Here is a 14,269-nt window from a genome sequence, read left to right on the forward strand (position 1 = left end):
CTCAGTAATTTTCTCCCTCCATCTTTAAAATAGAAAGTCACATAAAATTTAAGACATCAATAAAATAATTAAATATAATAAAAATAAAAATAAAATATATAATATTATTTTAAAAAATTAAGTAGTCAAAGACTTTTAAATAAGATTATTTTTTATTTATATTATTTTATTCATAAACCTAACTTACAATAAAAAAAATATATTATATTAGCTACAATTTTGTTCACAAACCGATGTTAAAGACATCATTTATACAACTTAGCACGATTAGATTTATAAACTTTTTTCATAAATTAAATTTTAATATATGTTAATTTATACTAAAACTTATTTCATAATAGCGTGGAAATAGCAATACCTTGGGCATTTCCTGTCTTGTGCTTAAGACTGCTAGTAGTTTTAGTTCAACGACGAGTCGTCCGTTACACAAGCTATACTCACAGCCTGTCACAAAAACTTGCCTCTCTCTACGTCTTCTCGACCACCAACCCGAGTCTTTCCTAGAACTTCCTTTCGCACTTCCAATTTTGAACCCTACAGTTCTGTAATTCTCTCAATTCGTTCTCTTTCAAAAGTCTAATATTGTTTTCAATATAATCAAGTCAGTTTTATCATTCTATATGCATATATATTTTGAAAATTTCATAATCTGTCAGCAAATAGTTGTTCAACCGTTTGATTCTTTTCCACAGATCGGCTAAATCCGCTGATCGGCCTCTTTTACTTTGTTTCAGGGCTCAAAATTTTTTCATTTTTCTCGTTTTCCGGCACTAGAGAGTATTTTCCAATACACAAAACAAACCGATCATGTTTCAGCGAGTGTTCGGTAAACCTAAGCAGGAGACCAACGCATTAACAACGTTGGACAAGTTAAACGAGGTTTGATTTCGATCTTCCTTTTCTCTTGGTTAGAATTTTCCCTAGACTTACAATTGTTGGAAATATGAAGAAATAAAGTTTTAATTTTATTTCCTGCGGATTGTCTCAGGGCTAGTTGAAACAAACAAGGTCCAATTTTTTTAAGTATCGCATAATTTTTTCTCTACCCTTAATGAGTATTTCTCATCCAAGTATGAGAAATTGCTTTATAGGTGCATATTATGAGTGAATTAATTTCAGGACTTGCGAATCTTTGACATTATAGAGTCCATTAACCTTATCGTTCTGGCTTGTCGACACTTTTACATTTCATTTACTGGTTTATCAACTGATTTGTCCCACGAGCAGTTTTGTGCTTTTATGTCTTTCCATAGGGTTATAGTTGGTGTCGTTAAGTGAATTCCCAATTGGTGTACATATATCTACTGATGTTTGATTAAGTACGAGACTAGTCTCTACAGGTTTTATACTTTAGGAAGATTGTAAGTTAATCTTCTAGGAGAGTTTTTTGCTGTGTGAGCATTGGAATTGTGAGGGGTGAGTCATAGGATGGTGTTAGGGTGGGCCTGGGTGTTAACTAATCACTTTCAAATTTAAAGTGAGATTCTTTTTGTGGGTTTTTAAAAATGACCCATCTCAATTTCTGACATATAGGTTCTTGTATCTAAATTAAAATCAAAATTTATATACGTTTTCTCTCCGTACAACCCTTCCCTCCCGCCCTCTCATCTCTGGTGCTTCTCGCCAGAGATGATCTTTTGGTTTACCTTTATTCACTTTGAAGTTTAGGAAATCTTAGTGTTTCTTAGAATCCATTTTTCTATACTCAAAACCTTTTTCCTGGAGCTTTTCTATCTGTTTTTTTCATATTCTTGTTGCGGTGTTGAGATGGAGTTAATCAGAAATGTTATTATTGAACAAAAATGCTTTGAGTTCAAAATGGTCAATGATAGGTGGTGGAGAATCACGGAAAGTAGTTTCCGTGCTGTGAAATACATCTCCATGGACCAAGACTCGCTGGGATGGCTGGCAAACATGGTGAAAGAAGGCATAGTAAATGGGGGTTCTTCTGAGTTTTTTAGAACGAAAAGAAGCAGGGCTTAGGTGTTGGTGGTGCAACAGCAAAGCAACTTCTATGGGAGATTCTTTTCTGTATCGGAGTTCGGTCAAGTGAAGAGGCATGGGATGCTAGTGATTCTAGAAGGAAGGGATGGGGTAGGGTGGAGGACTTTTGGGGATATGTTGAAGGAGATCTCTATAGCTTCCTCTGTTTTGGGAGGAAAGAACAGAGACACTCACGCATGGAAGCCCATTCTACTGCCACGTACTATGGCACTTCCGTTGTATAGGGAGGCAATCCAAGGTCGAATTGAGGGGCCTCGAGACACAAAAAAGCCAGAGGTGGCAAGTTTGTCCAGGATTGAGACGGGAACTCTTTTAGAAGGGGTGCAGTATGGTGAAGGGGGATTGTAGAGGAGGTGTTGGCCTAAAAGAGGAAAACTGGGTGGAGACACTAATTGAGATTGAAAAGCAAATGGGAGAGTTGAGTTTTAAAATGCAGAGGCTGAAGCGGTGTGTTTTTAAACAAAATGTAATGGATGTGGGCTTGAGTGGAATGGGATAGGGACAAGGCCAGGGCAAGGCAAATGGGCCCAGCTTGGAAGTAAAGTGCCCAGAGGCCGAAAATGAGGCATGGATTATCCGAGACAGAGGGAGAAGCCATCCGTCTAAAGACCCAGGCCCATTGGAGAGAAGGCCTAAGCCGTCGTCGCCGACAAGGCCTCAAGTGACTTCGCCACAGTTGATCAGCCCACCGGAGGATAGCACAATGCTAGCGGTGCTCACAACAGAGCAAGAAGACAGTTCTCGAGCTCTCCACGACGGCACGCCTAGTTCAAAACTCTCGGAATCTGCCCAAAAATGTGCAATGGAGGTCGCTGGGCTTCCTCGATGCCAACATAGGGGTTCTGTGAGGCCGGCATGGGTAAAGAGACACCAATCCATAACTCAGTTCCACTTTCTCTCTTGGAGGCAGTTATGGAACCAAGTGGCGAGCCCATTTCTTACCATGGGTATGCACATACGACGCTGATGGTCTTTGGAGAGCCTTTAGGTACAACTCAAACCGAGGTTCTGGTTTTGGAAACTGATGAGGGCACCTTTCAAAGCACGGGAAGCAATTAAAAGTTTGTCTTCCATGAATGTGCTAGAGGAAGGGGAGGTGAATATTGAAGTAGAGGGGGATATTAATAAGGAGATGTGGTTACTGCAAATAGAAAGGGGGTCAAAAGGTATGGAGGAGGTTGAGTTGAGAGAAATGGAGACTAGTGGGGCTGAGGGAGATATGGATAGCCCTATCCCGCTACGTACCCTATCTCCAAAGCTAGTGTTTAGATTTTCTTCGGACTGGGTGCTAAAAGAAGTTGAGAAACTTCATGAATGTGTGGGGATTTCGTGTCCTGGGTTTGAAGATCAGTTCAAGACTCTTCTAAGTGTGATAGAGGTAGGGAGAACTACAGTTCTGAAATTAGTTGAAATAAGACCGGGAGTTGAAACGCCTCAAGAGTTCTATTAATTATGATAATAAGGAAGTGTGGAGAGGGTGAAGGGAAGGGGGCCACCATCTTTTATTAATGCCTAAAATTCTTTCATGGAATGTAAGGGGGATCAATGATGTGAATAAGCGCCTTCGCATTAGATCTCTTCTCCGTATTTGGAAGGTGGACATTGTTTGCCTTCAAGAGACCAAGTTGTGTAGTATTGACAGGCACATAATTCATAGTTTGTGGGGTTGCTCTTTTGTGGGGTGGTGTTACTTAGCTTCATCAGGGGCTTCGGGAGGTGTGTTGGTATTGTGGGATAAGCGAGTGGTGGAGATGGTGGAGGAATGTATCAAGATGTTTTCATTGGCAGTATCTTTTAAGAATGTTGAGGATGGGTGGACGTGGGCTCTAGCTAACCTGTATAGGCCCAATGCGGATAGAGAGAGAAATTTGTTGTGGGAAGAGCTGGCGAGTTTACATTCTGTTTGGGAGTTACCTTGGGTCTTTTGTGGAGATTTTAATATAGTCAGGTTCCCTAGTTAAAGAGAGGGGGCATCCACATTGACAGGTGCAATGGAAGCTTTTTCAGAGTTGATATTTGAGCTGAATCTTGTGGACTTGCCGCTGCAAGGGGGGGCATATACTTGGTCCAATTGTCGAGGGGGGTCCCGACTAGATAGATTTCCTAGATCTATGCCAGAAAAGGTTGCCACGGGTATGTTCTGATCATCTCCCAATTTTGCTTGATTGTGATGGCATTCATGGGGGTAGGCGATATTTCAAATTTGAGAATATGTGGTTGGAATTTGAAGGATTTGTGAAGAAGGTATGGGATTGGTGGGATGGCTATTCTTTTGATGGTACTCCTAGTTTTATTGTGGCGGGTAAACATAAAGCTCTTTAAGTTTGATTTAAAAAAGTGGAATGTAGAAGTTTTTAGACATACAGAAGTGCAGAAAATATCCTATGGGAAGAGTTGCATGCTTTGGAGGAAGGGTATGTTAATGAGGCTTCTTTGTCAAGGAAGAATGTGGTTGTAACTGAAATTGAGAAAGTCTTGCTGATAGAAGAGATATCTTGGAGGCAAAAATCTAGGGTGCTTTGGTTGAAGGAGGGGGACAAGTACACCAAGTTCTTTTACAAGGTGGCCAATTCACATAGGCGCAACAATGCTATTGAAGTCCTTCATTCCAGCTCACAGGTGCTGCAGTTTACTGAAGAAATTCAAGACCACACAGTGTAGTATTATGAGGAACTCCTCGCTGAAAAGGTAGATTGGCGCCCCAAACTTGATGGTTTAAGTTTTGAATAGCTGGGTTCAGAGGTAGCAGGATGGTTGGAGAAACCGCTTGAGGAAGAGGAGTACATCTTGTGGTTAAAGGTATGTGTAAAGATAAAGCCCCAGGCCCGGATGGTTTTTCCATGGCTTTCTTTTAAGGATGTTGGGATATAGTGAAGGAGGAAGTAATGAAGATTTTTCATGATTTCATACTAGTCATGAGTTTGGAAAGTCACTAAACACTACATTCATTGCTTTCATTCCGAAGATAGTGGGTGCCAATGACTTGAAAGATTTCTGGCCTATCAGTTTGATAGGTGGGATTTATAAAATCATCTCTAAGGTGTTAGCTAAGCGCATAAGCGTGGTGATGGATAGTCTCATATCCAAACCTCAAAATGCTTTCGTTCGGGGCTGGCAAATTTTAGACTCGGTCTTGATAGCAAATGAGTGTCTGGACAGTTGGTTAAGGGAAGGCATTCCAGGGGTCCTCTACAAGCTAGACATGGAAAAAACTTATAACCATGTGAGCTGGGATTTTCTTTTCTATATGCTTAGAAGATGTGGTTTTGGGGGATAAGTGGTGTGAATGGATCAAGCATTGTGTATTGACAACTCGGTTTTTAGTAGATCATGTGGCTTTTTCCAATCTTTTAGGGGTTTGAGACAAGGAGACCCACTATCCCCTTTCTTTTTTGTTATTGTGATGGAGGCTTTGAGTCGCATGGTGGAGGCTATCGTAAGGGGGGGCTTTCTTGCTGGTTTTTCAGTGGGTAGCAATAGTAATGTTAGCACCATTTCTCATTTACTTTTTGCGGATGATACCCTCATTCTTTGTGATGCAGATAGTGGCTAGATTCGAGCCCTAAGGGCATTGTTGTTGTGTTTTGAAGCTGTATCGGGGCTCAAGGTGAGCTTGGAGAAGTCGAAGTTGGTCTCGGTGGGGGACGTGAGCAATATAGCCTCTTTAGCGGAGCTATTGGGTTGTAAAATGACGTCCCTTCCTTTAAAATACTTAGGACTTCCCTTGGGGGCACCTTATAAAGCAATGAGCATTTGGGATGGAGTAGTAGAGAAGATTGAGAAAAGATTATTGGGTTGGAAGATGTTATACTTATCAAAAGGGGGAAGATTAGCTCTCATTAAAACACCCTATCCAATCTCCCCACCTACCATCTTTCCTTGTTCCCTTTACTAGTAAAGGTTGCAAACCGGATAGAGAAGTTGTTTAGAACTTTCCTGTGGGGAGGCATGGGGGAGGAATTTAAGTTTCACCTTGTGAGTTGGCAAAAGGTGACCTGGCCGATTGCGAATGGGGGGCTAGGGGTACGAAATTTGAGTGTGTTTAACAAGGCATTATTAGGGAAGTGGTTGTGGAGATATCAATTGGAAAGGAACTCGCTGTGGAGGGAGGTCATTGATCAAAAGTATGGTTGTGCGTCGGGGGAATGGTGTTCTTTAGAGGGTAGGGGGTCATATGGAGTAAGGTTGTGGAAATTCATAAGAAAGGGATGGAATGCTTTTGAAAAACATCTAAAGTTTGAGGTGGGTGATGGAGCACAAACCCGCTTTTGGTTAGATGCATGGAGTGGGGAGAGTTCTCTTTGTACCACATTTCCAGCAGTATTTAACTTGACTATAAATCAGCAGGCCTCAATTACTAATAAAAAAAAAAAATTCTGACATTGTTAGTGGCAGTACTCAGAAATAACAATTTCTTCATTAATATATTGTTCTCTGTTTCACTGTCCATTGGAGTGTCTTTCCGGTTGATTTTGATCATATAGAAACATGAGTAATGCTACATACAGTTGTGGAGTGTGCAAGCGCCGCGCAATTGTTTTGAAAACATGTGGGGTCCAATATTAATTTTTTTTTTTTTATGTGAATCCTGTATTTACTCACTTTTTACAAAGGGATTGTGCAGCGCTTGCATATTCCAGGACTGCAAATATCATTTCTCTAGAAATATATAAATTTATATTATGTGATATCTATAGTCTATTATATGTATCATTTGTTGGATTAGTTTTCATCTCTCTCTCTCTCTCTCTCTCTCTCTCTCTCTCTCTCATGCACACACAGAGAGAATGGAAGTAGATTGGATAAATGTTGGATGAAAATGGAATTGGGTTGAGATTTACATCAAAGCTAATTAGGGAAGCACATTTGGTATAGCCTCCTGGTTATGACAGCATCATCATGCCCCCTTCCCCTCTTTTTGAATGATGAGTTGCCTGTCATCATTATTTTAGCGATGTCCTTGTAACAGTTTCTAGCTTTTAAAGCGATGTATTCACATGTATACTTCCAGTGTACCTAGCTTGTGCCTTTCTTTATATCAATAAAATTTAATATTACTCATCAAAAAAAATTTTAGTGATGCCAGTTTTCAACTTGTAGTTATATTTTAATTTTTCCCGCTCTCTTTGCTAAGTATCTTTTTCTACAATTTGAAGACACTTGAAATGCTAGAGAAAAAAGAGAATGTCCTTTTGAAGAAGGCAACTGCAGAGGTTGAAAAGGCCAAGGAATTTACTAGAGCAAAGAACAAAAAAGGTAAGACCACAACATCTAGGAATAACTAATATTGTTAAAAACATATATATTTGTTTTCGTGACATTCTCAATCTTTTTGCTTTATCTAGGTAGGTATTTCTTTTGGATGGTGCCTTTTTTATCATTAATAAAAGATTATCTTTAAAATATGTAGGTGTTCTTTCAGGGTTTGGATATGTATCAGTTGTAGTTGTTGTGCCTTTCTGTTTCTAGTGGAAAGTGCAGTTGCATACGTTGTTGTTTTTAGGTGCTTGCTTTTTCATGTCTAGTTCATAGTTTGCTTAAACCTTGGTTATCGCACTTGGTTCTTTATTAGATGTTGTAACTCCTCAAGGAAGGCTTAAGCCACATGTGAGCCTAAACTCTAAAAGGATTAGTCAATAATATAATTGGAGTCCCATTAGAACGATTATAAAGATTAAGAACTTCTCATTTCCTAACAATGTGGGATCCCATACACCACTTCCTATTATCACTTATCCGTCCTTATGGGGCATCACAATCTCCCTCTCTTAAATTCCCAACATCTTCATCAGGCCTGTTCGTCTTAGGTGACTGCTTAAGTCCCATATTTCTGATTAGAATACACTCTGATTCCATTTACCCAGGCCCCCAAGCTAGGCCCAAGCCACATCTAAGTCTATATTCCAATAGGACTAGTAAATGATACAATTGGAACCCCATTGAAACCATTGTAAAGAGCAAGAACTTCTCATTTTCAAACAATATGGGATCTCATGCACCATCTAGCCTTACCACATCAAAAAAAGATATTCTTTACAAGCTGATTTAGGTAATTGAATTGTAACACCCCACTCTCTAGGTTTAATAATAAAGTCACTTTTAGAAATTCTCTGGGAAGCCAGAGTGCTATTACTAAACTTAACTTATATATATTTTTTTCCCTAAAGGAAGCGCCAAGTACAAAAATTCCTTATAATAAATAAAGTAGTTTTGTATTAAAATATTGAAATCATAAATGAGAGTGTACAAAAGTATTTATTTAAATTTCACAAAATCTGTGCCATAAAAATCATAACTTAAAATCTCTATACATAATTTAGGTCACTATCACGCATCCTTGGATTAAGTCTCAACCTGTAGCTCTACCTTTATAAATATTTTGACCTAGGGTGGTTTAAAAACATAAAACAATTAAAATGAATTGATAACTCAGTAAGAAACTTATCAAAACATAAACATAATAAATATAAGGTTTTCATAAAAGTTTTCATGCTGAGAATTAAAATCATGATCATTCATACGTATGCTTATGACATGCATGACTTATCTTAGCTTATCTTACTTATTTTACTTATCATATTGGCCCACACACTTAACCTTGTGTGCAACGCTGTGCACCAGCCCCACAGCATGCTATGGTGGACTACGCTTAGCTCTGTGATTTGCACATCTACCCATAAATCGCATTGGTACCATGCATCTGAATGTCAATCTGGTTAACTATTCTGAGCTTATCTTGATCTTATGAAAGTTTACGTGTTTTATGTAACGTGAAATGCACGAGATGCATAATATCATACATAACTATAATATGTGGAATGAAACATGATAAATGACGTGCTTGCAAATATCATGACATGCGTGGTACGTAAACATTGGCTTCCAAAGAACTGGCTATAATAATAATACATATAACTAACTAACGTATGTTAATCCTAATTTATGATCAAGTTACTTACCTTGTAGTATTCCTAAAATTTTTGACACAAAATATCTTGGGTTCGGCCGCTGCCCTTATGGTGGTTTATGGTTTTTTTTTAAATAATATATAGAAGGGAGATATTTATAGGGAGATTTGGGAGAGAGTGCCAACGAGTTTTGAGTTGGACTTAGTTAATACATGTGATACTAATTTACTGAACACTCAGTCATAATCATCTAAGAAGAGAGTTTGAATTTAAAAACATAATTTAGTAGTTTATTCAATGTAGGATTGACAGTGACTGGGACTGTGTAGGGGACTTCAATCAATGATAATTTTAAATTGAAATAAGTTTTTAATGGATAATTTTAAATTCTAAAATGACTAACTTATTCAATAATCAACCTCAATAATTTATTGCTCGTGGATTTATCTAATATGGCCCATTAAATGTAATTTAGGCCCAATAAAATTATCAGTATTCCGACATTAGAATTATTGGGCTGGGTCATTACATAAATGTTCTCATTTCCCTTGGCTCTACCTATATATATATATGTATAACTGTTCTGTAAAGATGATAACCATCTTTAGGTGGGAGAACAATAATGATGTTGCCTACAATATAATCTGTTGATAAGGATGTCATATGTAATATGTTGCTTGTGCTCTCAGACTCAATTCCCTCTTGGTTTTACTTCTGTCTCTATAACTACATGATATATATTATGACCATATGTTTTCAGCCATTTATTTTGCTTTCTTAGTTTGGAGTGTTACGTATTGACTGCCTGAAGTAGATTTGATAAGTTAGGAGAGAGAGATTGTGTTTTTGGGAATTTCCTGATTTCGTCATTTTTTTGAAGAGTCACTACGATACTTCTGCTTTTTCCTCTGGTTCAGACTACTATTTAATTCTATACCTCTTGATGTTTTACAGCGGCAATACAATGTTTAAAGAAGAAGAGGCTTTACGAGCAGCAAATTGAACAGCTTGGAAATTTCCAATTGCGTATTCATGATCAGGTTCTTTTGTAATGTCTTCAAATTGACTCACCCAAAAAAAAAAAAATGTGGATTAATGATTTCAAATTCAATAAAAGTAATGAGAACTTAGCATGAGGACCCTTCTTTTTCAAACTTCAAATCAAGTATTTTCTTTAATATATATATATTTTTTTCCGGGTTGGCATTTCAGATGATATTGTTGGAAGGTGCTAAAGCTACAACAGAAACTGTCGATGCATTGAGAACTGGAGCAGCTGCTATGAAGGCCATGCACAAGGCAACGTAAGTTACATCCCAATTGCATTTAGGACAATCTAGTATTCTTGGTCCATCATCACCATAAGGGAGAATGATTTGAATCCAATTAAACTATAAAATGTTTTTGAATAAAATCTATAATTAATATGCGGTTATTTTCTGGTAAATGGTGTCAGCATACCTTTATTTTTTTCTTGATCAGTAAATGGTGTTAGCATATCTGTCATAAGATTGTTCGGATGGCCTTTTGAAACAGAACATTCTATTCCATTCTGCCCCGTTATATCTCATGTGGCATTTGGTTGTGTAGGAATATTGATGATGTAGATAAGACAATGGATGAGATCAATGAGCAGACTGAGAACATGAAACAGATTCAGGAGGCACTGTCAACTCCCATTGGTGCATCTGCTGATTTTGATGAGGCATGTATTCAAGTTTTAGTTCTTACATTCCATTCAATTTATTTCCTGATCGAGAAGTTTAAGCTATTCGACTTTGCTGTTTCAGGATGAATTGGAAGCAGAGCTTGAAGAATTGGAAGGAGCTGAGTTGGAGGAACAGCTTCTTCAGCCTGCTACTACTGCTCCTGCAGCTCCTGTACATGTCCCAGCAGGCCGGCAACCATCCCGTCCTCTTCCTCAGAAGAACACCGCTGAGGAAGACGAGCTTGCTGCACTGCAGGCAGAGATGGCACTCTAAGAGGTCATTCACTCATGTCATATGCTGATCTATTTTTTCCCCTTATTCATCTATGTTATTCTGGTTTTCATAGCTGAAGTGGTGATTTACTTAAAACTGTTTACTTAAAACTTCTTGGAATCATTTTATTTGAAAGTTCTAAGGGGACATACATATAATTCTTTTGAAAATATTTTTTATTATTCTTTATCAGCTACCATTATAAAGAGAAGAGTGATGCTTCAAAACGATATTGTTTCCTTGTCAATGAATCGTCGGCTTATTGCATCCCCAATTTATGTCCGACTTTCATTGAACACAATCAACATGTTGAATTTATCACGCCAGTCAATACGCTTTCGGTTCATTTATTTTAAAAGAACTTGAATGAAGTTGCACTTTCAGATTGATGATAGAATGCATTAGGAGTTGCCAATGCATCTGGAAAACTTTTCTTCTTGGTGCACTTCATCCTAACTGACTCTTTAATGTTGCTGTCCCTACAGTTACAGATGCATAGTGGGAGAATATTTCATAAAAGTCAGTAACTGCTGTACGATGGAAGAAGTTTGACTGCTTCAACCCTCCCTTCCCATGTGAAATTGAAAAACTCTCCATATCAACTGTTTGTATATATGGCTTTAAGTACAATACCTATTATCTAGAATTTGTAACCTGATGTTTCCTAAACAAATCATGTGCCAACTTTATTTGAGATATTTTATCTTGGGGTTGGAGTCGGCTTGAATCGCTCTTGAATTGGTTTATTGAATTGATTTTGTGGCTAAAAAAAAAAAAAAAAAAAAAAAAAAAAAAGGGCCTTAAAGACTTCATTTTTGACAAATTCAAGTTAATCGACTGAATTGAACCCTTTTTTCAAACCATGAGTAATTTAGTTATTTCAGCATTTTAAAGTATGAATAGGTTGTTTGGATGTGTTTGGTTTCGTTTGGTTATACAAATAAAATAAAAATTAAAAATTAAATAAAATATTATTAGAATAAGACAGTGCATTTACAACAAAACACTAGTCCTCGTGATCACGTTACAATCGAAGTCAATGGCTTGGAGCAACATTCACGCAAGACATGCCAACAACATTTGATTATAATGTACAAACCATTGAAGTAATTAATTAATGACGAAGACAATACATCAAGTGGTCTGCCATAAAATAAAAACAAGGATAAGCTTATCATACTCGATGAAACCAAACATGTTTTTATACTTAAAAATTAATAGCATGATATACATATAGATCAGAGTTAGAATATTTATGACACGTTTTCTTAAACGTGGGCGGGCTCTTTGTACTTGGTAATTTTTCGAGTCAATTTCAAATTCTCCAACATAATAATCCACTGAGGAATCCAATAGGAAAATCTTGAAAAATAATTAAAAAAAAAATTCTTGAAATATGGCTTGATAGAATATAAAACAAATATATAATTAATATATAAAAGATCTAAATCTGATTAATTTTAAGAACAAAGTTAACAAACTGATGTCATCTTTCATGCTAGGGTCCACGTACCATTATTTATAACTACTGATCATGAGGAAAACAATTGTTGAAACCTAGTTTAAGGCTCCACTCTTTTTTTATTTCCCATTGGAGTCGATCGAGGAATCGCTCTATGTACACTGTATAGCACAAAACATGCATGTTCTTATTGGATTTATAGTTTTATATGCATTTTGGTCGGTCAAGTAATTTTTATAAAATGTCTATTCTCATAGACTGATGACTCATGACATATGATAAGATTTTTTAAAATTTAAGAAAATGTTTTAGTTGAAAAGAGATCTCACAAAAATAAACTCACAAGCTAATTAACGTGGTTTGATCTGATACGTTAAATTGTAAAATTATTTTTATTATAAAATAAATCTAACGACGTTACGTATCATATGAAATCATCTCAATTTATAAATTTATTTTTATAAAATTTCTTTGTAACTGTAACACATCTCTAAAACTTGTATTCAAATTCTAATACAAAGGTTGTAACTCAGCGAACATATCATGACATCCAATCTTATATAAGTAAATCAACCACATTTATTTTTGTTTTGTTGTATAATATTTTTCTTGAAAATGACTTTCTTATTGTTTCTAGCTATATTGTTTTGTGCATTAATTGAAATTTGTCGATCAAAAGAACATCATTTCATTGTCAACCGACAATTAAATCCGACCATGCATGTTGAGATTTGAAATAATTCCGGTCAAGTATGTTTCCACCAGCTGTCAACCTTTTTTGTTTTTTGTTTTTGGCTTTTTACTGGTTTTAATATGCAAGCTGTTTCCAAGACAACATATACGAGAAAACAAGGTGTCGAATATTTTGTCATTACTTGCTTTGATTGCAAGTTCTTTGCTAAACATGTACTTTGTGTTTTTTTGATTTGACGCATGTCTTTGTGTATTATGGTTAGTGAATTCTTTTAATTGTGTTATTGTATTTCATTTTGATCCCTAATTATGGAGTTAAGGATTATCTATAACCCTAAGTATCAAACTGAAACTACAATTTTCTTCCGTCATAAGTAATTAAGGACATTGAATAAAATTGAATACCGTCCGTTTTAATATATATATATATATATATATATTTACAAGAAAACGATTTTCAAGCTCGGAGTCAATCAACATAAAACAAATTACTTACGTAATTCCCTCGTGATATATAGTTTTTGTTCATTAAATCTATATATCTAGGCTATGACAAAATACAGATTCCTTTTAATTTGACTGCCCTGTAGCTAGTCTTCCTTCGAGAATATAAACCAATTTCCTTTTAAATATTAAATAGGAATACAATATAACCTTTTGGAACAGTCGATAATTTAATTGCATTTTTCAAAGCAGTGGTTTTGAATTCAAATCAAGATTTTATACTCTTCATTTTAGTGAATTATTTCACATGTTCGACACACTATTAATTAAGAAAATTTTGGTCCATATATAAGAGAAAAGTATTGAAATATAAATAAAATAATTTAACCCGTCTAAAGTCACCATAAGAAAAATGAACATTTGAGACAAATTATATACGTTGAGAATGACTATTTACAACTAAAACAGACTCATTTTAATTAAAAAAATAGTCATTTTTATAAAAAATAATTGGCCACAATTAAACAGTTTTCTTGCAATGAGTTATCCTTTTAAGCTTGTGATACTCTAAACGAAGAAAAGGAAGTACTACGGCTGTGAAAAAAAGGGAGGGGAAATGGATTTTCTATTTTGTATTGATTTGGCTGTCTGTAAGGAATATTCAGCCAAATGCCACAAAGAATTGGAAAGATCAGGACATTATGATGCAAAGTCCAAAGTTCAATGTCAAAACATGCCAAAAGAAAACAGAATGTATGCCCAACTCATGGCCGAGT

General features: G+C 36.3%; 1 protein-coding gene across 4 annotated transcripts; it reads left to right on the forward strand.

The window, feature by feature from the left end:
• Positions 1-382: 382 nt before the first annotated feature.
• On the forward strand, positions 383-11,621 carry LOC122297060 (vacuolar protein sorting-associated protein 32 homolog 2-like). Of its 4 annotated transcripts, none has more exons than XM_043106849.1 (8): positions 383-539; positions 735-879; positions 7,161-7,260; positions 9,867-9,952; positions 10,125-10,216; positions 10,503-10,617; positions 10,703-10,897; positions 11,380-11,621. In XM_043106849.1, the coding sequence occupies exons 2-7, from the start codon at positions 808-810 to the stop codon at positions 10,892-10,894; spliced, it is 657 nt and encodes a 218-aa protein (XP_042962783.1). In that variant the 5' UTR covers positions 383-539; positions 735-807; the 3' UTR covers positions 10,895-10,897; positions 11,380-11,621. The 4 variants fall into 4 exon arrangements, with proteins under 4 accessions (XP_042962783.1, XP_042962782.1, XP_042962785.1 ...); XM_043106848.1 differs by having other exon boundaries at positions 386-544; XM_043106851.1 differs by having other exon boundaries at positions 386-544; positions 11,386-11,621.
• Positions 11,622-14,269: the final 2,648 nt, after the last annotated feature.

This window comes from Carya illinoinensis, chromosome 15, assembly GCF_018687715.1.
Source record: "Carya illinoinensis cultivar Pawnee chromosome 15, C.illinoinensisPawnee_v1, whole genome shotgun sequence".
Classification (NCBI taxonomy): domain Eukaryota; kingdom Viridiplantae; phylum Streptophyta; class Magnoliopsida; order Fagales; family Juglandaceae; genus Carya; species Carya illinoinensis.